General features: G+C 37.4%; 1 protein-coding gene across 2 annotated transcripts in view; it reads right to left on the reverse strand.

Moving 5' to 3' along the window:
* GXYLT1 (glucoside xylosyltransferase 1) overlaps positions 1–27747 on the reverse strand; it is a 52413-nt gene that overhangs the window by 18135 nt on the left and 6531 nt on the right. The window contains exons 2-5 of one of the 2 annotated variants that reach the window (XM_067696194.1): positions 20294–20386; positions 10233–10404; positions 4561–4686; positions 1350–1601 (exon numbers count right to left, since the gene is read on the reverse strand). In XM_067696194.1, the coding sequence (XP_067552295.1) occupies positions 1350–1601; positions 4561–4686; positions 10233–10404; positions 20294–20386 (643 nt within the window). The remainder of the gene's footprint in view (positions 1–1349; positions 1602–4560; positions 4687–10232; positions 10405–20293; positions 20387–27747) is intronic. The other variant, XM_067696195.1, reaches the window with a different exon arrangement.

Here is a 27747-nt window from a genome sequence, read left to right on the forward strand (position 1 = left end):
CTGGCCTCATTAATGCATTCATTTGTGGAAGACAAAAGTGAAATGAAATCAAGATTTCAGAAAGGTACAGAAAATGGGAAAGCTAAAAAAAACCCTAGGTTTACTAGATCTTTACAGAAGACAAGAGTGATGGGTATTAACTGTCTTAAGAATGAAATGGCGAGATGTGAGTGGTGAACGCTACAAGCAGTACTGCTGCCTAGAGCAAGGATAAGAAGGGACAAGAGATTTAAATCAGACATGCAGAAAGGAGTAATAAGTAATGGTGTAAATTCTGGTCCACCAGAAGCCATAAGAAAAATACCAGACAAATATACATATATATTACATATATATTCATACCATAAAAGACATAATATCCCTCAATATTTGATTTAGTACTAACTAGATGTAAAAGGATAAACAGTGAATATCAGTGTTTCAGAAGCCACTGCTTTTAGCTAACACTGCAGTGCTTACTATGTGTCATGCTCTGTACTAAGCATTTGAATGGGTCTCTTTTAAAAAGACAACCTACATAAGTCCATTTATTATCTCTATTTTTCAGCTGAGAGCACTGACGTTTGAAAGTTAACTAGTTGGCTAGTGGTTGTGGTGAACAGGTGGCAAAGCTAAACGTAAGGCTAAACCACTTGACCCCAATGCCCCCAGACTACAACGACTTAAGGACTCACCAGCATGAAACTGGTAAACAGTACAACACACTCATGTGTTCAGAATATGCAGAATAAGAGAATTTAAATAGCCTCACTCTTCTACTGACCCCACAATTTGAGAGATGAGAAACACACAGGAACTTTTTTTTTTTAAAGTTAACTTCCAATAGCACCAAAATAGCCAACGTTTCCTATGTGTTAGCCTCCCTTCTAACTAATTTAACCCTCACAAAAGCCCTATGACATAGGTACTGTTATCTATCATCCCATTTCACAGATGAGGAAATCAAAGCCCAGAGATGTTCAAAACTTACCCAAGATCTCAGCGTCTGAACCAAGCCAACGGTTCTTAGCTCTTAACCACAATCTATGTTCCCCCAAAACGTACCACACTTTAGATTCAAGTATTATGAGGCTGCACAACTACAAAATGACAACTCCTGCCTGGAATACCAATCTAGGAAGGTGATGTTCACACTTGCTGCACTGTTACTTCATTGTAACACCATCTGCTCTGACCTACTGTAATGCTCTAATAAACAGAATACTAAGAACACACTTTTCTTCAATTATTCTAGATAAGTGGAAAAATTCTGAATAGCTCGATCTAGTTTTTAATAAAGCAAAATTAAATTGGAAACCAAACAATATGGAGGGAAAAGAGAGATAAGTTAACCTGGATCGGTGACTTACCTTGAAATACTTCCTTCTCATTCTGGTCATGTTCATCAACATAACTCCAGAGTTCACTCCAGTTTTTCCATAGTATGGATGTCTGGCAAAGCGATTATACCAGCCTATTCGAGGCTCTTCATGTTCTGGTGCCATTGCAGCAATTTGTGTGGAATTAAATTTCTTTAGTAAAGACCAAATATCATCAATGGGCCGTAAAAAAAGGATATCAGTGTCGACATACAATAGTGAGTCAACTTCTTTCAGGATTAACTGTGGGGAAAGATATTTGAATCATTAACTGTAACTCTATTTAATATAAAACATGAAAGAGGCTTTCATTATTTAAAAAACACCTAAGAGAGAAACTAATTGACATTAATTTTTAAAAGTAGTTTTTCCCAAGTCTCTCATTTTTTACAAGAGCATATATAGATGGTCTGCTAATCTCTTTAATTAACTTTTAGAGAAGAAAAGCTATAAAAACAAATCAGAACAAAAACTCAATACTAAAAATTGGAAGAAAAAATAAAAGCAGTAGCCTCAAAGACTAGGGTGGAAATGTTTTTCATAATGGAAAATAACATTAGCTTCGGTGAACTGACATATCGAATCTCAATTTCCTGAGGTAAATACAGAAATTAATCAGTACCAATGGAGATCTCAACTCGTCCCCTCAGCCTGTAACACTAATGGCCAGCACCTTTACCTCATTCTGGGCTCAGCCAGCAAATGGTAGAGCCAAAATTGAAGTCCAGACCACCTAACTCCAGAACCCATGCTCTTATTTCTGAGCTTACTACCTCCCAACAAATCGAAGAAAATGTGCACTCACATAGCAAGGGTGAAGACAAGACTTGTCTTGGAAGACTCGCTATGTCACTTTCCGAGAGACGTTAAACCTCCAACATGCATCTCTTATAGGAATTTTCAAGGGTACGTTTTTATTTCTGCCTTACCCATATACTTTAGAATGTGACTCCTGCGAATTTAAATGTATTGCCTATCCCAGTGTATTAGTAAGACTCAATGATTAGGTTAACCTAAAGGTTTTTGGTTAAGAATACAAAGACGATAAGAGCTTGATCTTCATTCTGCTCCTTTTCAAAGCTGCTACCTCCTCCTGCAGTTACGAAGGTGAGCAGTTACGAAGCTGAAATCACTCCATGCCCCCACTGATTTAGTATCAGGCTGGGGAAAAATATCTGACAGTTGGCTACAGAGCCTGAGTAGAGAAGGCTCACTTGTTCAAAGACTACAATTAAAAGGGTATGTATGTATGTGGATGTCTGTTCCTCTCTCTTTTTGCGGGGCGAAGAGTGAGGGAAATTGTTTTTATATCAACATTTTGCTTCTGTACCATGAGACAAATGTGTGTTTACAGACTTTTGTATTGTTAGCAATCTAGGAAGACACTACAGGAAGCTCCAGGGTTACTGTTGGGAGCCACTGCCAACTGGAGTTCATACATAAGGTTAAATAATAACCACGTCAGTATTTTTCTATGGTTCCTTTTGGCGGAACAAGGAGTTGGCAGAGCTTACCTTGGTTCTTTTAATCCATCTATTTTAGAGGAGAAACTTAGTAAAAAAAAGGATTTTACTTAGAAAAATGAAGAATCGATTTACTTAGATCTGGTTAAAACGATGCAGAAGTAAGAGTGAAGGACGAGGACAATTTGACAGGCTTCAAGTATTTAATTTTAGTATTCAAATTCCATTTAGGAATTTAACCAGATTACATCATTAAATGATCTGGCAAATTTCCTATCAAGACATCAACAATTAAACTTGTTAATAATGCAGAATAAAACAGAAGAGCAATGACTGTAACCTCATGCTTCTTTCATCATTGTTTTTCAGTGACATATCTGTGCTTATTTAATGTCATAATGTGCTTGTTTAATGTCAGCCTCCCACATCAGACAACAGGCTCTATGAAAACAAGCAATCTGTTTCATTCATTCCTATATACCCAGCCCTTCATTACTGATACTTGGTAGAATAGAGGCACTCAAACTATTAAGTAAATGATGTAACATTGCAATGAGTCAACATAAGATTTTTTGTTAATTTTTAAAATTTAAGGCCTACATTAAGTACCTAAAACTTCTTAGGCTTTTCCCCTTTAATCCCTTATTTGTGTGCTTCTTACAATGAAAGCAGGTAATGAGAAAGATATCCTAGGATCCAGATTTTTTATGCTCAGCAATAAAGCTACTGGTTAGGCAGACTCAGCTATCAAAATGTAACTTAATTTTAAATTTTAACTGACATCCTGGATTTGATAAACTCTATTCTTAATATACTAAGAATTGCCTTAATCCACTTAATAATAACAAGTAACTTAAGTTTCTTCCCAGTAATTCACCTTCCAGAAACTTGTGAGCTTCTTAAACTCAGTATTTCTAACTACCGTAACTATTTTAAACATTACAGTGGTTCTAACAACTACTGAGAATTTTAAAACTATCAGTGAATTCAATTCAAAATGGAAAAGGTAAGCTGGCTTCTGAATATTTTTATTTATTTTTATTTATTTTTTCTTTTTTGGCTATACCACGTGGCTTGCAGGATCTTAGTTCCTGACCACAGATCAAACCCGTGTCCCCTGCAGTGGGAGCTCGGAGTCCCAACCACTGGACCGCCAGGGAAGTCCCTGAATATTTTTAGATTAAAAAGAAATAATCAGGGTTTATCACCAGAGACCACCACCAAAGAACAGCCCCATTGAATAAATGGTTCCCATTTCCCTTCGAGTTCACGTGCCTCAAATTTTGTGTCTGTGTTAAAATATCAGCCAGAAAAGGTGAACTGGCTTGTTGTTAAGACAGAAATGATTATCTAATGATCTACTTCATTTCCCAAATTATAAATGAAGTCTGCACCTGGCAGGTGATCCTGTCACTGCATTCCTCCTGGCAAAGACTTGGCTCCATTAAGACCTGATGACCTCTAACTCCTTCTTAGAGATGAAAGTTTATAGCAACTGAATCAATTAAAATGTAAGAAATAGTATTTCAACAGAAATTATTTACATTTTTCGTTTTTAACAGAGGTTTTTTTATTCTATCTTTTATTTGTTCTATGGGAAGTTTTTCTTTCTTCTAATGCTCAAAGGGAAAATCATACATGTGTGTTTATTTAACTGATCTATATGGAACTCTTCATTAACTTGTGTGTGTAACAGCAACATGCAAACAAACCAAAAAAACACTGGAGAAAAAACTTACTGGCAAGAACAATCTCTGGGAAGCACACGGTTTAAAGAGCTTTTTCCATTCTGCTGCATTCTCACTTGGAAAAGTTATCGGGTATAATGAATAATTAAATGTTTGGAGAAATGACCAGCTGTTAAGCTAAAATAAAAAAACAAATAAAAAATAAAAACTCGGTTTAGATTTCTCTTTCTCTGCAAAATCATAAACCAACAGATTATTTTTCAAAAGCTAAAATTTAAGATGTTATACATTGTATGTCATACACACTTAAGAGAAAGTTAGATTCTTCTTTCCCACCATTTTGTTTCCATTCAAAATCTTAAAGTCATTCCAATATGCTAGAAAGACTCCACCGTAAAGATCTGAGGGACAATTGAAGTTATAAGGATATCAACCACAAAACCAAAGTGGAAAGAGCCTTACAAACTGTTCACCTCCATCAGCTTGACCTGATGTATAAATCCTCTCAATCCCTGAACAAGTTAAACTCAGAAAAATTAAGCACTAATTTTATTACCACAGTATGTATGATATAACAGAAAATATTTACAATCCAAGTCAGACCAATGTGAAAAACTGATTAGAAAATATTTATCTATATAGATTCAATATTCCTGGTAATAAAATATTTTGATAAATACATAAATGATTTTAAAAAAATGATTAAAAAAAAATCATTATAAAAAGCAAAATCTGATTTTCTGATCTGAAAATTTATAATGAACACGTTTACTCTTTGGCAGCCCGAGTGCAATTCAAGACACTGAATTGCTTCAAATTCAGTTTAAGTATTACCTATCACTGCTGCTTAAACAGAATTGTTGATTTAAATTTCCTACAGAGCATTCACAATTTTTGCAGGAAGAAAAAACTAAGCATTTTATATAACAGGCTGAAGATGATCTCTTTTTGAATTATGTCTGTGTTCAAGTAATTTTTACTTTTTAAAAATTTTTTAAAATGCTCAACACATATCTATTTTTTATTGTTTTATTTTTATTTTATTTATTTTATTTATTTTCAGTTGCATCGGGTCTTAGTTGCGGCACACAGGATCTTTCATTGTGGCGCTCAGGCTCTCTACTTGTGGCGTGTGAGCTCAAGTGAATGGGCACAGTAGTTGTAGCACGTGAGCTATTTGTGGCATGCAGGCTCCAGACAATGTGGGCTCTCTAGTTGTGGCGCGTGGGCTCCAGAGTGCATGGGCTCTGTAGTTGCGGCACGCAGGCTCTCTAGCTGTGGTGCGCGGGCTCAGTAGTTGCAGTGCAAGGGCTTAGTTGCCCCGCAGCATGTGGGATCTTAGTTCCCTGATCAGGAATCGAACCCACGTCCCCTTCATTGGAAGGCGGATTCTTAACCACTGGACCACCAGGGAAGTCCCTGTTCAAGGGATTTTTAAAAACATTAATTCCTCCCTCTTTCTTTCCTTCTTTCTCTCCCTCTCTCTCCCTCCCTCTCTCCCCCTCCCTCTCTCTCCCTCCCTCTCTCTCCCTCCCTCTCTCTCCCTCCCTCTCTCTCTCTCTCTCTCTCTCTCTCTCCCCCTATCTCTCTCTCTCTCACACACACACACACACACAATCAATGCCTTCCAACATAGTTTAAGGGAATAACTTTACTTCCAACACACTGTTTTGATGTATCTGTTAATTAGTTTCAAACACTAGTATTTTATTTTCCTTGCGTGACTTATAAATCACTTAAAGATCCTTTCAAGGGACTTCGCTTCACAACTACAGAGCCCACGCGCTCTTGAGCCTGCGTGCTGTAACTGGAGAGAAGCCCACACGCTGTAACCAAGAGCCCAGGCACCATAACGAAAGATCCCATGTGCCGCAACTAAGACCCGACACAGCTAAAAATAAGTAAATAAATAAATAAATAAATAAATTTAAAAGAAGATCCTTTCAATACCAACTTCAAAATGAAATCTTAGTCATTCTTAAAATTCTAATATCGAATCATCTTTTCTGCAGTAAAAGCACATTCCACAAAATATTTGATTCTCCTTCATCAAAAGCAAAACCAAACAGTCTCAGAGTTAACCATGATAGTTAAAGAAAAACTAAGTTTAAAAATATAGTATATATTATACAAGCAATAACTCAGCCAGCTTTGAAGACAACACAGAAGCCGCATATAAGATGAAGCAATAAATTTATGTTACTTTTATATTACATTTTCAAAGGTTTCCACAGTTGGTAGCAATCTCTTACTATTCTCTGAACTGTTAGGATGAGATTAATTCCTCAGTTAATATTTTAGGAAACAATCCAGATAATAAGATTAAGATCACAAAAGCACATATCATAAGTACAGATACCAGAAATATTTTAAAACAGTAAGTAAAGCTTTTTTTCTGCATTGTTTTTTAATTGAAGTACAGCTGGTGTACAATATTATATAAGTTACAGATGTAAGGTACAGGTACACAAGTTTTAAAGGTTACACTCCATTTATAGTTATTATAAAATACTGGCTACATTCTCACACTATATATAGGATATACTGTGGTGTAAAATATATCCTGTAGCTTATTTTATACATAATAATTTGTACTTCTTAATCTCCTACCCCTATATTGCCTGTCCTCCTTTCCCTCTCCCCACTGGTAACCACTAGTTTGTTCTCTGTTAAGTGTGAGTCTGTTTCTTTTTTGTTACATTCACTAGTTTGTTGTAATTTGTAGATTCTACACATAAGTGATATTATACAGCATTTGTTTTTCTCTGACTTATTTCACTCAGCACAATGCCCTCCAAGTCCATCCATGTTGCTGCAAATGGCAAAATTTTCATTCTTTTTTATGGCTGAGTAGCATTCCACTGTGTGTGTGTGTGTGTGTGTGTGTGTGTGTGTGTGTGTGTGTGTGTATACCATCTGTTTATCCATTCATCTGTTGATGGACACTTAGGTTGCTTCCATATCTTAGCAATTGTAAACAATGCTGTTATGAACATTGGGGTGCATGTATCTTTTCTAATGAGTGTTTTTATTTTTTTCAAATATATACCCAGGAGTGGATTGCTGAGTCATATGGTAGTTCTATTTTTAATTTTTTGAGAAACCTCCATACTGTTTTCGACAGTGTCTACACCAATTTACATGTCCACCAACAGCATATGAGGATTCCCTTTTCTCAACATCCTAATATTTCTTATTTGTGGTCTTTGTGATGATAGACAGCCATTATGACACGTGGGAGGTGAGATCTCATTGTGGGTTTTTTGTTGTTGTTGTTGTTTTTGCGGTACGCAGGCCTCTCACTGTTGTGGCCTCTCCCGTTGTGGAGCACAGGCTCCGGACGTGCAGGCTCAGCGTCCATGGCTCATGGGCCCAGCCGCTCTGCGGCATGTGGGATCTTCCCAGACAGGGACACGAACCCATGTCCCCTGCCTCGGCAGGCGGACTCTCAACCACTGCTCCACCAGTGAAGCCCTCATTGTGTTTTGTTTTGTTTTTTTTTTGCAGTACGCGGGCCTCTCACTGCTGTGGCCTCTCCCGTTGTGGAGCAACAGGCTCCTGACGCGCAGGCTCAGCGGCCATGGCTCACGGGCCCAGCCGCTCCACGGCATGTGGGATCTTCCTGGACAGGGGCACGAACCCGCGTCCCCTGCATCGGCAGGCAGACTCTCAACCACTGCGCCACCAGGGAAGCCCCTCTCATTGTGGTTTTGATTTGCATTTCCCTGACGATTAATGAGCAACGTTGAGCATCTCTTCATGTGCTTGTTTGTCCATCTGCATGTCCTCTTTGGAGAACCGTCTATTCAGTTCTTCTGCCCATTTTTTAATCAGGTTGTTAGTTGTTTTTGATGGTGAGTTGTATGAGCTGTTTATGTATTTTGGATATTAACCCCTTATTCGTCATATCATTTGCAAATATTTCTCTCATTCAGTAGGTTGTCTTTTCGTTTTGTCAATGGTTTCCTTTGCAAAAGCTTTTAAGTTTACTTAGGTCCCATTTGTTTATTTTTGCTTTTATTTCCTTTGCGCTTTAGGAGACAGATCCAAAAAAATAGTGCTATAATTCATGTCAAAGAGTGTTTTGCCTATGATTTCTTCTAGGCATTTTATGGTTTCTGGTCTTACATTTAGGTCTTTAATCCATTTTGAGTTTATTTTTGTGTATGGTGTTAGAGAATGTTCTAATTTCATTCCTTGTAAAATAGTAAGTAAAGCTTTAAGCCTCTTGGAATCAAAGATTTTAGCAGAAATCTAAGACTTGAGGTCACAAGTAGTGTTTTTCACTTAATATGCAAAATGAACTAATTTAACCTGAAAAAAACATCGAATACACTTTTCCTACATAGATCAAGCAAAAAACCCAAATCAGTTTGACAGCTTAATTGAGTGTAGATAGAGAGATAAGAGATGGTGCAGGGATAATCATTATCCTCTTCACCACCATCTCAGGACACAAGGTAATGAGATTTCAGGTGAAGTTTCTTCTTTGTATATGTTCTCCCTCCTATATTTATCTGTTCTCCTCTTCTTGCATAAGAATAATTTTTTTTGTTAAGGTTATGTGGCAGTCCTGATTAAAAGGGTATATCGTCAACCCACACAAACAACTAGATATGGTCACATGACTAAGTTGAAACCAATGAGATACTGGCAGGAATGTCATGTGCAACTTCTAGAAAGTTTCCTTAGAAAGGAGGAGGAGAACCCCCTTCTTCATTCCTTCCTCCTTCATGTTGGCTAGAATATGAGTGTGATGGCTGGAGCTTGAGTAGCCATCTTGGATCATGAGGTAGAAGCTTTAAGTTAAAGATGGCTCAGCCACAAGAGAGAAAAAAACAGAATCCCTGAAGACACAGCGCTGCCATATACCACAGACTGCCTACTTTTATATAAGAGAGAAATAAACTTCTATCTTGTTTAAGCCACTGTTATTTTGGGTTTTCTGCCATTACAGCCAAACTGACTATAACTAATACAAAACCAAAATAAGAAACTTTCTTACCAGAGCAAGAAGCTACTTCCCTCCATATTGTCAATTAAGAGTTCCCTCCACTCAAAACAGAATTAAAACCTTTGTGCACACTCTGATTGAGGCACTCTCAAGCCAAGGATGGGAACACAATTAAGAAGTAGGACTTCTCAGTCAAAACATCCTGGAACTATATAGTCAGTAAAATAAAACCTCCATGCTTGGCAAAGGACTCTAAATAGCCTAACTCCTTTTCAAAAACAAGTCTTCCTCTTACACCCTAGATCTGGAAGTACAGATGGAAGTGGCAGCAGGGAACAGTCCCCACTCTTAGAGGGCAGAGCTGCAGAATATATTTTTTTTTTAAAGGAATTTTGCTTTTTAAAAAATTTTATTCATTTATTTATGGCTGTGTATGGCTCTACGTTTCTGTGCGAGGGCTTTCTCTAGTTGCGGCAAGTGGGGGCCACTCTTCATCGCGGCGTGCGGGCCTCTCACTATCGCGGCCTCTCTTGTTGCAGAGCACAGGCTCCAGGCTCAGTAACTGTGGCTCACGGGGCTAGTTGCTCCGCAGCATGTGGGATTTTCCCAGACCAGGGCTCGAACCCGTGTCCCCTGCATTGGCAGGCAGATTCTCAACCACTGCGCCACCAGGGAAGCCCTAGAATACATATTTTTGTTCAACAACATTTTACTATATATACCATTAAATATTCAACTATACAGGCTTGACTAAGTCTGAAATACTTACTATGCCTTTAAAACTATCATGCAGTTGATCTTCAGCAAAAATATGGAACTGAAGAGGTTTGATGCTGAAGATAAGTGCTGACTTCAACATGGTTAGAGTTTCTTCCAGTCTTTCCCCACAGGCAACTACGGCTAGGTGCACTTCCTCAACGGGCTGCATTTTCAGACTATACCTGATAGAAAAGAAAACCACATTTTCCAACAGTGTTAGTACAGGGTAACATGTTAACGACATGGTATTCTGACCGTGTTCAAAGATTGAGGTTTGAACAACAAGGTCCTACTGTACAGCAGAGGGAACTATATTCAATATCCTGTAATAAACCATAATGAAAAAGAATATGAAAGAGAATATATATATAACTGAATCACTTTGCTGTACACCAGAAACCAGCACAACATTGTAAATCAACTACAGTTCAATTGAAAAAAAAAAAAAAAAAAAAAAACCTGAAGTTTGAACCTTCTATTTAAAAAGCAAAGACACATCAAATTACAAAACAGTATAATGTTGAATCAATCATATATATATATATCTATACCCTCAACCAGCCTTTCTCAGCTAACGTTCCTCACCAGGAACCACAAAACACACAAAATGACCACTTCCGCATTCCCCCAAGAATGGTACATAACTAGCATCATTCTGGATGCACGGGAGAGAAGTTAATTCACTACTCACTCTGGATGCTGTAGGACATTAGGGCTTAATTCTCTCAAGGAAACCCCCACTTGAGAAAGGGAGCAGCACTGATTTGAAGGTCTTCCATTTAATTTTTAACTATTTTACTTAAAAAAAAAAATCTCAAACACACCAAAGTAGAGAGAAGACAACAGTAAACCTCCATGTACCCATCTCTCAGCTGCAACAATTATCCATTCAAAGGTATTCTTATTTCCTCTAAAACCCCTCCCCACAGCCCCTTCCACTAACCCACAGATCATTTTGAAGCAAACCCAGATATAAATTCACCCACAAATATTTCAGTATTATATCCAATCTTCAACCATGCTGATTACAAGAAGTTTCCTTCACATAAGTTGTTTTGTTTTGTTTTGTTTTGTTTTACTGTGCAGTCCCATTTATCAAGTAATCAGTGAGAAGTAAAAATTTCTGAGGTGGTCTAAAAATACTAGTCAAACGCTCATAGCACATCATTTTGGAAGGAAGGAAAGATTCCTAAACCCCAGTTATCAGCCTAGGCTATGTTGGACCCTACCTCTAACACAGAGCAGCAGTGCAAGCACCTTACCACTGAACCAGTAATACTCCACCATCATACAAGGAACAGAAATAATTATGTGTGACTGCATTGTTATTAAATAATTAACATTTACAATATGAAATAAAGACCTCATCTGTAATTAGGACATAAAATAATCTTTTTGGAACTGACAGCTAAAGGTATGTAGGAGTGGAAGACAACATAAAACAACCTAGTAGCACATTAAAGTATTATGAAGTACAAACATTCCAAAACTAAAAACATACGAATTTGACTTTAACTGAATTTTTAGTTACAGAGATCCTTTCTGTAAAATGTATAAGGGGATTACAAATAATACTGTTTAACGTTAATAGTTGTATGTATCCATTACTGAAATTTTGTAGTAGCAGGGATGGGTGATTAATCATTTTTCTTAAATTTATAAGCTAAAATTATCATGGTTATGTTCCTTAGCACAGGACTTTGGAATCTTGAGTATTCATTCATGTGTCCGTGTATCAGAGTGGACCCAGAACTGTTTCCTGAGGAAAATCTTGGTCTTGCTCATGGGTAGTCCCTCAACTGGCCAGGATATGAGAAAACAGAAAATGATGCTAAATAACATTAAATACAAACAATTGACTATATAAAACACACCTAAATATCAAATTCATACAACTTAATGTTTTAACATTAAACATTTGGAATTATTAATTTTTTATCCTATTAATGATAAAGTCTGAATATATATAACGTGCTCCTGCATCTACTATGTATCTATTCAGTCATATTAACAAGCTTGTTTGCCAAGGGCCCAGAGACATTTAAGGACAGCAGTTGAAACTGACGCTTTTCTGCTCTGAGTTTCTGAGGCCTGAAAATGGGTTCACTTCTCTTACATGGGACATCTCTTACCTACACAATTACTGGTAACTGTCAGCCTTCAGCAGAGGAGCAGAAAGGCTTTTCAGCATGAATACTTATCTCCTAGAAAACACAAGAGTCATTTCCTTCCCTGATCCCTCAACTGGGAGGCTGAAACCCAATACCTTGATAACCTACCCTTTATTCAGACTAATGGGCCAATTATTCTAAAGATGACGTTCTTTAAAAACAAACAACAACAACTGCTTTTAAGAAAAAGAAACCTTCCCTGGATAATTCATGAAGTTAAACATTATTACACCACTTTGTTAATGGTATTCAATGGAGAAGTCACATAAAAAGTGGTATTGTTGGAAGGGGAATTTACTATTCGAGAAGCGGTGGTGATAGTTCATTCTTCATCAAGTTATTAAGATTATCATTAAATTAAGATATAACATCAGGTACATACTTTGCCTTTAAAATTTACATCAATCTACCAGGAACTGCTTTTTATGAGTGGTTTGAGGAGGGGACAACTGCATAATTTTGCACATGGCTATCCAGCTATCCAACCATCTTCTGTTACAGGTTTACCAGAGTTTAGCCTTCCACCACTCACCTGCTGTGCTACCTCTTTCACTCTTAAGGTACAGCATAAGCTTGGGTCTTTTGAAAGCTCTGTTCTTTTCCACTGACAGGAATTAGAAAGAAGCAGTGCCTGCGTCCTCGTCTGTACCCTCTATCCATTCCCCTCGTTTCGGTTGAGCCCCTCAGTTTATAACTTTGGAGCCCTATCAGAGGGGAGACTATCTACACTTTCTATACCTAAACAAGGGGACATGAATCCAGTTCACCTCAAAGCAGTGGAAGCCACAACGACACAAGTAAAAGAGAAGGCAATCAAGACACACAACAATCTCACAGAACTCTCCATTGTCTCAGCTTTCTGATAAATGCCTCCAGGTCCTGTTACTCATGAGGGTACAAAGACCCTCATTAAAGCACCAAGATTTGAGAATCTATAATGGGCTCGGATTGCTTAACTGGCCATAACTAGATCCTGCCCCAAAGCTAAAAGCCTAGAGATTTAAAGAGTGAGCCGTAACAGTCATGTGCTGTTTGGCACAGAACTCTCTACATACAGAAGTATAATAAACCTTCTCAAGAGAAATAAGTCAAATGCTCTTCAAGGAAAAAAAGTCCTTCTAAGGTCAGTCCCAGGGACTCCTGCTCTCAGGCACTGCAGAAAGGCTTGTTCTAATCACACTGCTAGCACTCCTTCCACCAATTTCTATAAAAGTAGTAGTACTGTCAACAATATTGCATTTGTTTTTCTGTTATGTGTCCCTTTTTAGCAAAAGCATTATATACAGTATAGACTCCAACAGCTAAACTGACAAGACAAAGCATATTTTAAAGATGTCTCTGCTCACCACCCTGTCCCTAGACCCAGGAACAGGAAGTAACTGCAACTGGAAGAAATCTAAAGTAAGCTTTTACACTAGAGGAAGGGATAACTAAAACCTTCGAAGAAGGTGTAGGGAAGTAGCCATTCAAGTAATTTTGGTCCCAACTGAATGGTGTTAATATTGTCAGGATCTACAAAAATATGCTATATATTAATTACAGTGTGAATAAGAGAAAGTCCCTGTGGATTTAAAGAAACGTTATCCAAAAAGGACATTTTAAAGTCATAACTTACTTTTCTACAGATATATGATTAGAAGAAATGCTTCAGATAATTCAAAGGTAACACCTGAGGGTCCCCATGGCTAAATCTGGCATAGCCTGAGCATAGACTAGAATTGTGACAGCAATGATTGGTAACACATTCTATTAAAAAACTGAATCAGTGAGTCCAAAATGATACTAAATAAAGAGTAAGGCGGAGGGGGAACCCTCCTTTAAAGATGAATACCAACCAATAAATGTAGAAGGAATGACAGAATTACAAAAAACACTATTTTGCACTCACTATTGCAATAGATGATTTGAGCAAGAATAATTAATGGATGCTAAAACCACAGAGTATCAAGGTATTATCCCCACACATTACAAAGGGGATAAAGATACTGTTACGGTGTAGAAATGTGACACCGCTACCTTAACCAGGGGATCAAACAACCAATCATGTTAACTGTCTGCCACCACATGCCTCCCCATAGAACGCCCAAAGAGCACAAGATCTCCTGCGCAATATTCCTGCCAAAGATCCTGAATCTAATCCTAAGGAGACAGGCAAATCCAAATAAAGGAACATTCTGCGAAACAAAACAAAAATATCATGTCATGAAAGAAACACACCGACCACCACGCCTCCCTGCCCCGTCCCCCCCTCAAAAATATGTCTGGGAATTGTTCTAGAAAAAAGAAGACTAAATAGATTTAATAACTGAATGCACTTGTTCCTTGACTGGGTTCTGAATGGGGTAGAAAAGATACAAAGTTCATTAAAAGGAAAATAAGGAAATATGAATATATATAAATATAACATTCTGTCAGTGTTAAATAACTTGAAAGTGCCAATTTTGTTATGTTGGTACTGGAGACTATCCCTGTTCTTTGGCAATACATGCTGAATATTTAGGCTGTCGCTCAAACAGTTCAGCCAAAAAGTGGCAAAATGTTGCTAATAGGTAAATATCTAGTGACAGGTATGTAGTGGCTCACTATGCTATTCTTATAACCTCTGTAGATTTGAAAACTTATCAAAGTAAAAAGCTGAGAGGAGGAATCCAGAAAAAAAAGTTAACACAATGTTTTAGATGAAAATTCTAATACAAATACTGTAAACAGACTTACAAGCCTTAAGAATAGACTTATTTTAAGTAACATTTCTGCTATAAAGGAGTAATAATTTTTCTTTTTTTAGACAGCATCAAAATTTAAACATTAAAGTTTTTAATCAAAATTAAAAATTTTTTAATCAAAATTTAGCATCAAAAGCTTCCAGTGTGTTCTTCTAGCCTATAATTAAATTAGTGTTTTCTCTATAAAAGAAAACAACATATAACAATATTTAGACTAGTAATTAGCATTATAATTAAGTACACAGACTCAAAGTAAACAGATTAAATTTCTGATAACAATCTCCCCAAACTAAAAAATAACTGCCACAAACTTATCTTTAAAAACTTGTGGGCTTCCCTGGTGGCGCTGTGGTTGAGAGTCCGCCTGCCGATGCAGGGGACGCGAGTTCGTGCTCCGGTCCGGGAAGATCCCACATGCCGCAGAGCGGCTGGGCCCGTGAGCTATGGTCGCTGAGCCTGCCTGTCCGGAGCCTGTGCTCCGCAACGGGAGAGGCCACAACAGTGGGCCCGCGTACCGCAAAAAAACAAAACAAAACAAAAAAAACTTGCAATTGGACAAAATTGGAAAACTATATTCAGAAACACTAATGATAATTTCCTTAATGTGTAGCTCTTAAAAAAAAGTTTTTCCTCTTACTATAAAAAAAAGAGTTGTGGTGAATTAACATACTAAGGTAAAACTACTTTAAAGGTTGTATATAAATCACTCTGGGGACAAAATATAATACTTAAAAAAAACTCTGCAAGGTTTTATGCAAAGGATTAAAAAAATCTAAAAATTCAACATTTTGTTAAGTATTAATTGTTAAAATGTAATTTAAAATAGTCTGTAAAAATATACCTCTTAAAACTAGCATGGGACCACTCAAGATAACAGTTCAGGTAGCAAATACACAGACTATGAACTGAGAATCAATTCCCATCATAGAGAGAAAGATCAAATATTTTAAAAGCTCAAGTCACATAATAATATTAAAATTAAGAGATTACATAATGAAAAGAAAACTACAATTAAAAAATGAAACAAATAAGGAAAATATTTGTAATCAATGGCAAAGGTAGAACGTGTTATTCTAAGAGTTCATAAAATAAGCATTAAAAAGCTCAATAGGTAAATATCAATACAGAAAATACAAACAAAAATTTAAAAAGCCAAATAAATGCAAAAATATATTCAAGAAATAATCAATGAATATAAATCAATAATAAGCTACCATTTTACTCTAATAAGTGGTAAAATTATAACTCCCAATAATGAATGTTAAGGTTATGGTGACACCAGTACACTCACACAATGCTGGTACAGGCTTAAATCTGTATAATTTTTAGAACATAAGTGATATCCATTCTTTTTAATGAATATTTGAACTCCTTTCACATGCTAGACACTGGGGATAAACAAGAAAGCCACAATCCTAACCTCACACAATTTATAGCTGTTGTGAAAAGACAGATTTTTGAAAGATTTAATCAGAAAGCATGGTAATTGCTTAAACAGAAAACAATCAAGGTTGCTAACTGGGCTCACTACACAAACATCTAACCTAGTCTGAAACTGCTGGGGAAAATTACTAGTCATTTACTGGTTGCCAAGCACCTTGCCAAATAATGGGGCTTAAATAATGAACACCACGTGGTGTCCGTCTGTGAAGTCAACACTCCAGAAGTGGTTAATGATTCGCAACCACAACAGATGCAGCAGGTACAGTAACTAGGAGGATACAGAGAAGGGAGAAGCGGTGGGCACGGAAGGGAGGTCACAGTGGCGGGATAAGAAGTGATTCCACGGTAGTTAAGGGACAGAAACAGGCTGGCAGGAGCAACAGCATGAAAGGAGACGGGCGGGAAAAGTCACTGCAGACTGACTGACATGTGGGAAGCCCACCGTGAACCAAGACACAAAACCCAGATGAGGGGAGGTGTGAGGGGCTAGCCCAAGTCAGCAAGGCGAAAATCACCACCGTGCAGCTGGAGACACAGCTCGGGAGCTCAGAGAACAGCTCTGGAATGAAGGTATCAGTTAAACCATCCAGGGAGCAGCAGAAGAAAGAGCAGAGTCCTAAGGAGTTAGGACTGGAGAGAGGAGTCCAGAGGCGGCGGGAACAAAGCCTGAGACGACAAGAGCCAGAGACGGACAGAGTCGAAAGGAAGAAAGAGGAAGTGGTAACAAGAAAGCACATTAGGGCTCAAAGAACAATTCCGAGGTCAGAGGTGACTTCAGTGAGAGCAGGGTTTTTTGTCAGGTGGTGGCTGGGTGCTGCTCCTAGCGGGCTGAGGTGTGAAGGTGTTCTTCTTTTTGTTGCTGTTTTTTAAGGAAGTAAAGCCAGCAGATACTCATAAATGTTTGCTGGTGACGAGAAAGAACAAACAAAGGATGCTTGAAGGAAAGGGGCTGGACGCAAGCTGCGGTAGGGACTTTGGTTTGTTTCAAGGACAGAGGAGGCGGAAGAGGTGTGAGCGCTGTAACGCCACCGGGGCGCAGTCAGGGGCAGACAACTCATGCAGATACAAGTTATTAGAAGCACACGCACAGGAACGGCGAAAACACTTGCGGTGGGTACTGAGGCGATTTGGGCTTTTTTATGTTATTTTATGATCACTGTATAATAAATTAATTGGGAGGAAATAACCCCCCAGAGAAGTCTAATCAAAATACATAAAGAATTCAAATTGGAAACGCTGGGACAAGTCTGGGGAGAAGAAAATGGTGCCAGTTATAAGGGCCCACTGGTGCCAGGCAAAATGGGAGAGCTAATGGTAGCCGAGGGGATTTCAGAGAAGCTTCCCCAGGTGGGCAGAGTCGGGCAAAAATGAGGTGCTATTTAAATACTGAAATGGAGGGGGAGAATGACATGGCAATGGGACAGCACTTTAGCTTGTCGGCACATTGGAATAGACTGAATAAATAAGGGATTCCCAAGAGCAAAGTAAGAAACTAAGTGTTGGGCTGCAGCATGCAGGCCTGCAAGCTCCGTACTTGCCCAGCTTCAAGACCGAAGGAGGAGGCCAGTCAGGCCAGCAGAGACATCAATGACTTAATGGATGGGGGGAGCTTACATGTCGAAAGCAAGGTCCTGGAGCAGCACGCTACTGTGTGCAGATGACATGGCAGCAGTGTTTGCTGGGGGGCGGGGGAAGGGGTAATCAGTTATAGGGAGAACTGACCTCAGGGTGGCTCACTGGTTACCAGGGAAACTAGCAGAGGAGCACGCGCCTCACCATCCCTTTGATAAGCTATCATGGAGGAGATGTTCTGATTTAAAGGTCAGAACCATCGCCAGTTGGGGCAGGGGCAAGTATGTAGGAAGGTCAGTCATGTGAGTAGGGTGTAGGTGAGGCAGGGACTGGTCGAGCAGGGGATGTACAGAGAGCAAGAGAACAGCCATCTTGGGTGGCCTGATCATACTAAGTTTAAGAGATTTTACATAATGATATGATACATGTAACAAAATGGTTACAGATTTATACTACGGATGTAATATTACAGGCAGAGAGTATAACTTTTAAAATCTCAAATTTAGGAGAGTAAAAAAGCACAAGGGTTTACAATGTCACGTATCTATCCACATGTAATTCCTTCCAGGGAATTCTTCGGAGCTTTGGGAAAATAGTGAGTTGGAGAGACTCAAAGAAAAGGAATACTAAGCAGAAGCTCCAGGATTCAGACTAGGTCAACTTCCCTGGGCTACTTCTGCAGCAGAGGAGGTAGGAAGATCATTACTCATGCCGTAACTTACGAAAGGGCCTGGGTTGTATAAATCGGAGTATACAGGGGCTTTCAACCTTACCCAGCTCCCAGAGTGAGCAGATTTATGTCAGGTCGGAGATAGCTAAGTGGTGCTTGTCATTACTCTATTCACTAGAAAACTCTTTAAAGGATGAAAAATATGGAGCTCCTATTCTCCAAAATTATGAACAAGCTGAATGGTAAGATTATCTTGAAAAAGTGAGCTTTTAAAAGTTTACATAATCTGACTCGACTGACCCATATTAGAATTTCAATCATCCAATCTTTTCCATAGCAATGAGATACAATTAAAATATGTGATTTCAATGATTCATTCCCAGTTGTTCATGGGATGTATAATGTACTGGGAATACAAGAATTTAAAAATACACACTACTAATATTTATTAAGAATGCAGTTCTTCCCACCTGGAATATGTCACCTCTTGTCCTTAAGCCTGGCTAATTTCCTGTTCGTCATGCAGTCACTCCCTTGAAAACGCCTTCCCTGATGCCTCCCACCTGCTTCTCCCATCTTTGTGGCTATAACCTGTCACCCTCTACTAGAGTCTCAGGTTGACTAGTGTGAAGCTCCCATCAGAATGTAAGCTCCAGAAGGATGGGGCCATGTTAACCAGACTCAGTCTGATTCTTAGCACCTAGCACTGTGCCTGGCAAATGGAATGAGTAGAATTAAAATTCAAATGAATCATAAAGAAATTTTATTCTTGGGAAGGGCCCTTTAGGCTACAGCCTCACTCTCCCCTGCTACTATCTCAGAGAGTCTGATATCCCATTCCTACCAATACTTGTTTCCTTCGTTGAAGGTTAGAGCAGGAAGGGACCTGAGAGTCAGTCAATCCAATGCCTTCATTGTCCAGAGATGTGAACAAAGCTGCACTAGTCAAAAACTTTAAAAAAGGGCCAATAAACAATGTCATATCATTTGCTCCTTCATTACACACTTATCTTTATCCTCCCATTCCCCAATATTCAACCCCTCTGCTCATAACCAATATAATCCTTCCCCAGTTGTCTCCATTTGCCTACAAAATGTTTTTTCAGTATACCAGCTTTAAGTTAGATAAATGCTATATGTCTGTAAATGTCAGTGGAAATCTACCTTTATTATCCGGTTACCACTTCATTACCTGTTACCTAAAATTTGATCATAAATTGTCCTAAGAATAATGGTTTATCTTAGTAACATCTTTAAAATTTTTTAGATCATTTTATACACAGTATGTATTAAAAAATTAGTCATAACTACTTCAAAGTGGGAAAAAATAGAAAACCCAATCAGAAAACAAATTATTTACTTGTATAATAATATTACAGGAAAAGAAACATTTTTATGACCATATGACCACATTTTTATTACACTCAAAAATTTATTAGCTACTATCTAATCTTACCTACACTGATCTACCAATTAAATATTAAGTGCCTACCTAAAAGCCGCTTCCCAAAAGCAGTTCATTCCACAAACATCAGAGGGCAGCATCCAATAGGGATTCCAGTAACACAGAGAGAAATCTTTACACCTAACAGAGTAAGACAGAAATAGTCCTACGTGAGTATTTTGGCTTAAAACTAACAAGGAATTTACTCAATAACATAAAAACTTACTGTTCTATTTTACAGCAACAAAACTGCAAATCCAACTTGCTATGGTAACTTGAGGATTTCTGGAAATTGATTTCTCCCTTACTTAGGGTAGCACTACTTTAAATAGAACTTTAAAACCTTTAGGCAAAAAATACCACAGACTGGAAACGTTTTTTAGTCATGAACGCTCTTAATATATTAAGCTCTCCTCCTAAGATGACATAGAAAATATTGGAATACTTCTAAAATTTTCCTTCCTTCATTAACTGCACATATCCCCCCTAGAATAAAATCCATTCTGCCAAACAAAACATTTGCTTATTCTGAAGCAAAATTTAAGCCACAAATGCTGGTAGAAAGGAAAGAGAGAATCTTTAAATGCTTTTAAATTAATCCTCAATCCAAGCTTAAAACACCAAGTATCGTGTTTTAAGTTGGAAATAAGAGACCAAGTTGATATTCACGGCTCAGTTTCATTACCTACACATCTCAGTTTCACTATATTTCACAAGCTAAAATGGGGGATCAAATGTGAACTTTCTTCTTAGATTGCAGGTTGGAGCTAAAAAACCCCACAAATACACAACAACAACTGCTCACATTACAAAAAGTATGTTTTTCATTGTTATTCCTTTTCAAAACAAGAGTCTAGCTGGAAATTCAGTACAGTGGAGGCTTGGGTTTACTAAAGCAAGTATGAAGTCAGAGTGAGTCACTAAACCAGGTCACCTCATGTCCCATCACCATTAATTCAATTATAAGTTACTGTTCTTACAGTGAAAGGTCTATGAAATTTCATATTTGCAACATCTCTGATCACACCTCTCACAAATGTCAACAGGCTAAGACAGGGGGTCTCAATCCAGGATGTACAATGAAATCACCAGAGAGCCCTACACCAGACCTGTTAAATCAGAAAACCTGAGGACAGGGTCAGGCACTGGTTGCTTTTAAAATCCTGCCTAAGTTATTCTGTATACTACTGCATGAAGAACTACGTCAGAATTTTTAAATCAATGGAAAAAAGTGACACTATATTTTGTTTTTTCTTGAAATGGACACCGTTTTCAAGCACAGCATAAAAAGTTAACATATCTTAGTTGGTAAGTCAGAAAATGTGTGCAGACCAGTAAAATGTACAACCTGATCAGGAAATTTGTTGGTCCCCTTCGAGGTGTGGTCATGTAGTTTTTAAGTCTTGCACTTATTTGTAGAGACAGGCTGAGTGGAAGTGGCAACAACTAACACAGAGTTTTTTCAGATTCAAGAGTTCTCACATCCATTTAAGCCTCACAACAAACCTGTTCAAATAGGTATCTCCATCTTTCAGATACAGACATCATCAAAGCTTTCTTTCAACAAATCCACAATTTATTTATAATCAACACCTAAAGTGCCCCTTTGTTCCAGGAAGGAAATAAGTTGGTTATTCCATCTCCTTCTGTCAAATCTTCCAACAGTAGAAAATGAAAATTAAAAATGAAGTCTCAAAGAAAATGACTAATTAAATTTTTTTGTAAAAATGACTGCTTGAAATTGTATATTAATACCATTTTCTGCCTCAACTTGTATTGCTCCCAACCCTAGGCAATCATGCATCTATTTTCTGTCTCCATAGATAAATGGAATCATATAATATGTGACCTTTTGAGTCAGACTTTTTTCACTTAGTGTATTTTCAAGGTTCACCCACTGTAGCATTTATCAGCACATTTCATTCCTTTTTATGGCCAAATAACATTCCCTTTTATGAATGGATGGATATACCACATTTTCTTTATCCATTCATGAGTTAATGAACATTTGGGTTGTTGATACTATTTGGTTATTATAAATAATACTTTTATGAACATCCATGTAAAATTTTAACATGAACGTATGTTTTCTATTCTCTTGAGTATATATATATATATATACACACACGCGCACACACACACACACACACATACACACACACGTGCGCACACACACCCCTACGAGAGGAATGGCTGGATCATGTAATCAATGTAAACTGATTAATGCAGATGAAATTACAGGGAAAAAAATGTCAAGTTTTAGGTAACTTTCTTGACCATAACTCAATGTCAGAAAACACAGTTTACAGAAAGAATGTTCTCTTTCTGTCTTTCTTTAATGGAAATATAAAACATATGCACTAGTGAGTATACATGCTCCTTACCATTAAAAAAAAAAAACAAACATAAAACACTGAGCTGCTGCTAGCAAAAGGGGGCATAATTTATTCACAGTTTCTTATCTCCCAAATTTACATTCTTTCACTTCTGAAAACTTGGTTTTAAAGATTAAGATAGAGAGTAGAAACTCATTCTGAGAACTCATTACGTACCAATAACTATCACTACAAGCAATAAATGAGGAAAAGCAACTAATCTGAGACAGACAGTACTGGTATTTTCAGGCCAGAAAAAAAAAAGTTTAAAAATATTGGAAAAGTAAAGGTACTTATCCAAGTTCTGATTATTAGGTGCTTTTGCTTTTATTCCTTAAGACTATTGAAAATGGAACATGAGACATACAAAATTCAAAGAGGTAACTCTATTAAATAATTTTAATGGGGCAAAACTGTAGCTGACCTAAATGGGTATGTCTTCAGTAAACAATGACATCCAGAATCAGTGAAGTCCATAAATGCAAAGTTTTTCCACTGTGGATCAAACTGAAATAAAACTTTACCATGACTCATCCCCCTGTTTCATACGGCTTAATATTTCTAGCTCTAGGTGGCTTGTCTACAAGCAAACTGATCAAGGGATAGCACAGGGATCTCCGTGGTAATACAACAGTCTGTATCCTGACTGTGGGGGTGATGACACGAATTTCACTTACGTGATACAACAGCATAAAACTGCACATACACATGAGTGCAGGTAAACTGGTGATGTCTGAAGATGGTCTATGGGTTGTACAATGTCAATTTCTGGGGTTCTAATATTCCACTATGTTGATACACATATATTCCAGATACAGTAGCATTACACTAAGCTCGTGTAAAATGTTACTACTGGGGAAAAACTGAGTGAAGAATAAATGGGGTATCTATGAAGCTTCCTGTGAACTTTTATTTATTTCAAAAGTTTAAAACAATAAATGAATCACAAATTAAATTCCTCCAAATTTCAGTACTTGAAATATGTTTTAAGAATTGAGACATCAGAATCAAGAAGAACTACAATCCTGCAGCCTGTGGAACAAAAACCACATTCACAGAAAGATAGACAAGATGAAAAGGCAGAGGGCTAGGTACCAGATGAAGGAACAAGATAAAACCCCAGAAAAATAACTAAATGAAGTGGAGATAGGCAACCTCCCAAAAAAAGAATTCAGAATAATGATAGTGAAGATGATCCAGGACCTCAGAAAAAGAATGGAGGCAAAGATTGAGAAGATGCAAGAAATGTTTAACAAAGACCTAGAAGAATTAAAGAGCAAACAAACAGAGATGAACAATACAATAACTGAAATGAAAACTTTGCTAGAAGGAATCAACAGCAGAATAACTGAGGCAGAAGAACGGATAAGTGACCTGGAAGACAGAATGGTGGAATTCACTGCTGCGGAACAGACTAAAGAAAAAAGAATGAAAAGAAATAAAGACAACCTAAGAGACCTCTGGGACAACAACACAACAACATTCGCATTACAGGGGTCCCAAAAGGAGAGGAGCGAGAGAGAAAGGACCCAAGAAAATATTTGAAGAGATTATAGTCAAAAACTTCCCTAACATGGGAAAGGAAATAGCCACCCAAGTCCAGGAAGCACAGTGAGTCCCATACAGGATAAACCCAAGGAGTAACATGCCAAGACACACAGTAATCAAACTGGCAAAAATTACAGACAAAGAAAAATTACTGAAAGCAGCAAGGGAAAAATGACAACATAAAAGGGAACTCCCATAAGGTTAACAGCCGATTTCTCAGCAGAAACCCTACAAGCCAGAAGGGAGTGGCATGATATATTTAAAGTGATGAAAGGGAAGAACCTACAACCACTATTACTCTACCTGGCAAGGATCTCATTCAGATTCGATGGAGAAATCAAAAGCTTTACAGGCAAGCAAAAGCTAACAGAATTCAGTACCACCAAACCAGCTCTACAACAAATGCTAAAGAACTTCTCTAAGTGGGAAACTCAAGAGAAGAAAAGGACCTACAAAAACAAACCCAAAACAATTAAGAAAATGGCCATAGGAACATACATATCGATAATCACATTAAATGTGAATGGATTAAATGCTCCAACCAAAAGACACAGGCTTGCTGAATGGATACAAAAACAAGACCCATATATTTGCTGTCTACAAGAGACCCACTTCAGACCTAGGGACACATACAGACCGAAAGTGAGGGGATGGAAAAAGATATTCCATGCAAAGGGAAATCAAAAGAAAGCTGGAGTAGCAACTCTCATATCAGATAAAATAGACTTTACAATAAAGAATGTTACAAGAGACAAGGAAGGACACTATATAATGATCAAGGGATCAATCCAAGAAAATGATATGACAATTATAAACATATGTGCACCCAACACAGGAGCACCTCAATACATAAGGCAACTGCTAACAGCTATAAGAGGAAATCAACAGTAACACAATTAATAGTGGGGGACTTTAACACCTCACTTATACCAATGCACAGATCATTCAAAATGCAAGTAAATAAGGAAAGAGAAGCTTTAAATGACACAATAGACCAGATATGTTTAATTGATATTTACAGGACATTCCATCCAAAAACAGCAGATTACACATTCTTCTCATGTGTGCACAGACCATTCTCCAGGACAGATCACATCTTGGGTCACAAATCAAGCCTCAGTAAATTTAAGGAAATTGGAATCATATCAAGCATCTTTTCTGACTACAATGCTATGAGATTAGAAATGAATTACAAGGAAAAAAATGTAAAAAACACAAACACATGGAGGCTAAACAATACGTTACTAAATAACCAAGAGATCACTGAAGAAATCAAAGAGGAAATCAAAAAATACTAGAGACAAATGACAATGAAAACACGACAATCCAAAACCTATGGGATGCAGCAAAAGCAGTTCTAGGAGGGAAGTTTATAGCTATACAAGCCTACCTCAAGAAACAAGAAAAATCTCACATAAACAATCTAAATTTACACCTAAAGGAACTAGAGAAAGAAGCACAAACAAAACCCAAAGTTAGTAGAAGGAAAGAAATCATAAAGATCAGAGCAGAAATAAATGAAATAGAAACAAAGAAAATAGCGAAGATCAATAAAACTAAAAATGGTTCTTTGAGAAGATAAAACTGATAAACCATTAGCCAGACTCATTAAGAGGGAGAGGACTCAAATCAATAAAATTAGAAATGAAAAAGGAGAAGTTACAACAGACACCACAGAAATACAAAGCATCCTAAGAGACTACTACAAGCAAATCTATGCCAATAAAATGGACAACCTGGAAGAAATAGACAAATTCTTAGAAAGGTATAACCTTCCAAGACTGAACCAGGAAGAAATAGAAAATATGAATAGACCAATCACAAGTAATGAAATTGAAACTGTGATTAAAAATCTTCCAACAAACAAAAGTCCAGGACCAGATGGCTTCACAGGTGAATTCTATCAAATGTTTAGAGAAGAGCTAACACCCATCCTTCTCAAACTCCTCCAAAAAACTGCAAAGGAAGGAACACTCCCAAACTCATTCTATGAAGCCACCATCACCCTGATACCAAAACCAGACAAAGATACTACAAAAAAAGAAAATTACAGACCAATATCACTGATGAATATAGATGCAAAAATCCTCAACAAAATACTAGCAAACAGAATCCAACAACACATTAAAAGGATCATACACCATGATCAAGTGGGATTTATCCCAGGGATGCAAGGATTCTTCAATACACGCAAAGCAATCAATGTGATACACCATATTAGCAAACTGAAGAATAAAAACCATATGATCATCTCAATAGATGCAGAAAAAGCTTTTGACAAAATTCAACACCCATTTATGATTAGAACTCTCCAGAAAGCAGGCAGAAAGGGAATCTACCTCAACATAATAAAGGCCATATACAACAAACCCACAGCAAACATCATTCTCAATGGTGAAAAACTGAAAGCATTTCCTCTAAGATCAGGAAGGAGACAAGGATGTCCACTCTCACCACTATTATTCAACATAGTTTTGGAAGTCCTAGCCACGGCAATCAGAGAAGAAAAAGAAATAAAAGGAATACAAATTGGAAAAGAAGAAGTAAAACTGTCACTCTTGGCAGATGACATGATATTATACATAGAGAATCCTAAAAGTGTCAACAGAAAACTACTAGAGCTAATCAATGAATTTGGTAAAGTTGCAGAATACAAAATTAATGCACAGAAATCTCTTGCATTCCTATATACTAACGATGAAAAATCTGGAAGAGAAATTAAGGAAACATTCCCATTTACCACTGCAACAAAAAGAATAAAATACCTAGGAATAAACCTACCTAGGGAGACAAAAAACCTGTATGCAAAAAACTATAAAACACTGATGAAAGAAATTAAAGATGATACAAACAGATGGAGAGATATATCATGTTCTTGGATTGGAAGAATCAATATTGTGAAAATGACCAAACTACCCAAAGCAATCTACAGATTCAGTGCAATCCCTATCAAATTACCAATGGCATTTTTTACAGAACTAGAGCAAATAATCTTAAAATTTGTATGGAGACACAAAAGATTCCAAATAGCCAAAGCAGTCTTGAGGGGAAAAAACGGAGCTGGAGGGATCAGACTCCCTGACTTCAGACTATACTACAAAGCTAGAGTAATCAAGACAATATGGTACTGGCACAAAAACAGAAACATAGATCAATGGAACAAGACAGAAAGCCCAGAGATAAACCCACGCACCTATGCTCAACTAATCTATGACAAAGGAGGCAAGGATATACAATGGAGAAAAGACAGTCTCTTCAATAAGTGGTGCTGGGAAAATTGGACAGCTACATGTAAAAGAATGAAATTAGAACACTCCCTAACACCAAACACAAAAATAAACTCAAAATGGATTAAAGACCTAAATATAAGACCGGACACTATAAAACTCTCAGAGGAAAACATAGGAAGAACACTCTTTGACATAAATCACAGCAAGATCTTTTTTGATCCACCTCCTAGAGTAATGGAAATAAAAACAAAAATAAACAAATGGAAACTAATGAAACTTCAAAGCTTTTGCACAGCAAAGGAAATCATAAACAAGATGAAAAGACAACCCTCAGAATGGGAGAAAATAT

The sequence above is a fragment of the Pseudorca crassidens genome, chromosome 11 (genome assembly GCF_039906515.1).
Source record: "Pseudorca crassidens isolate mPseCra1 chromosome 11, mPseCra1.hap1, whole genome shotgun sequence".
NCBI lineage: Eukaryota > Metazoa > Chordata > Mammalia > Artiodactyla > Delphinidae > Pseudorca > Pseudorca crassidens.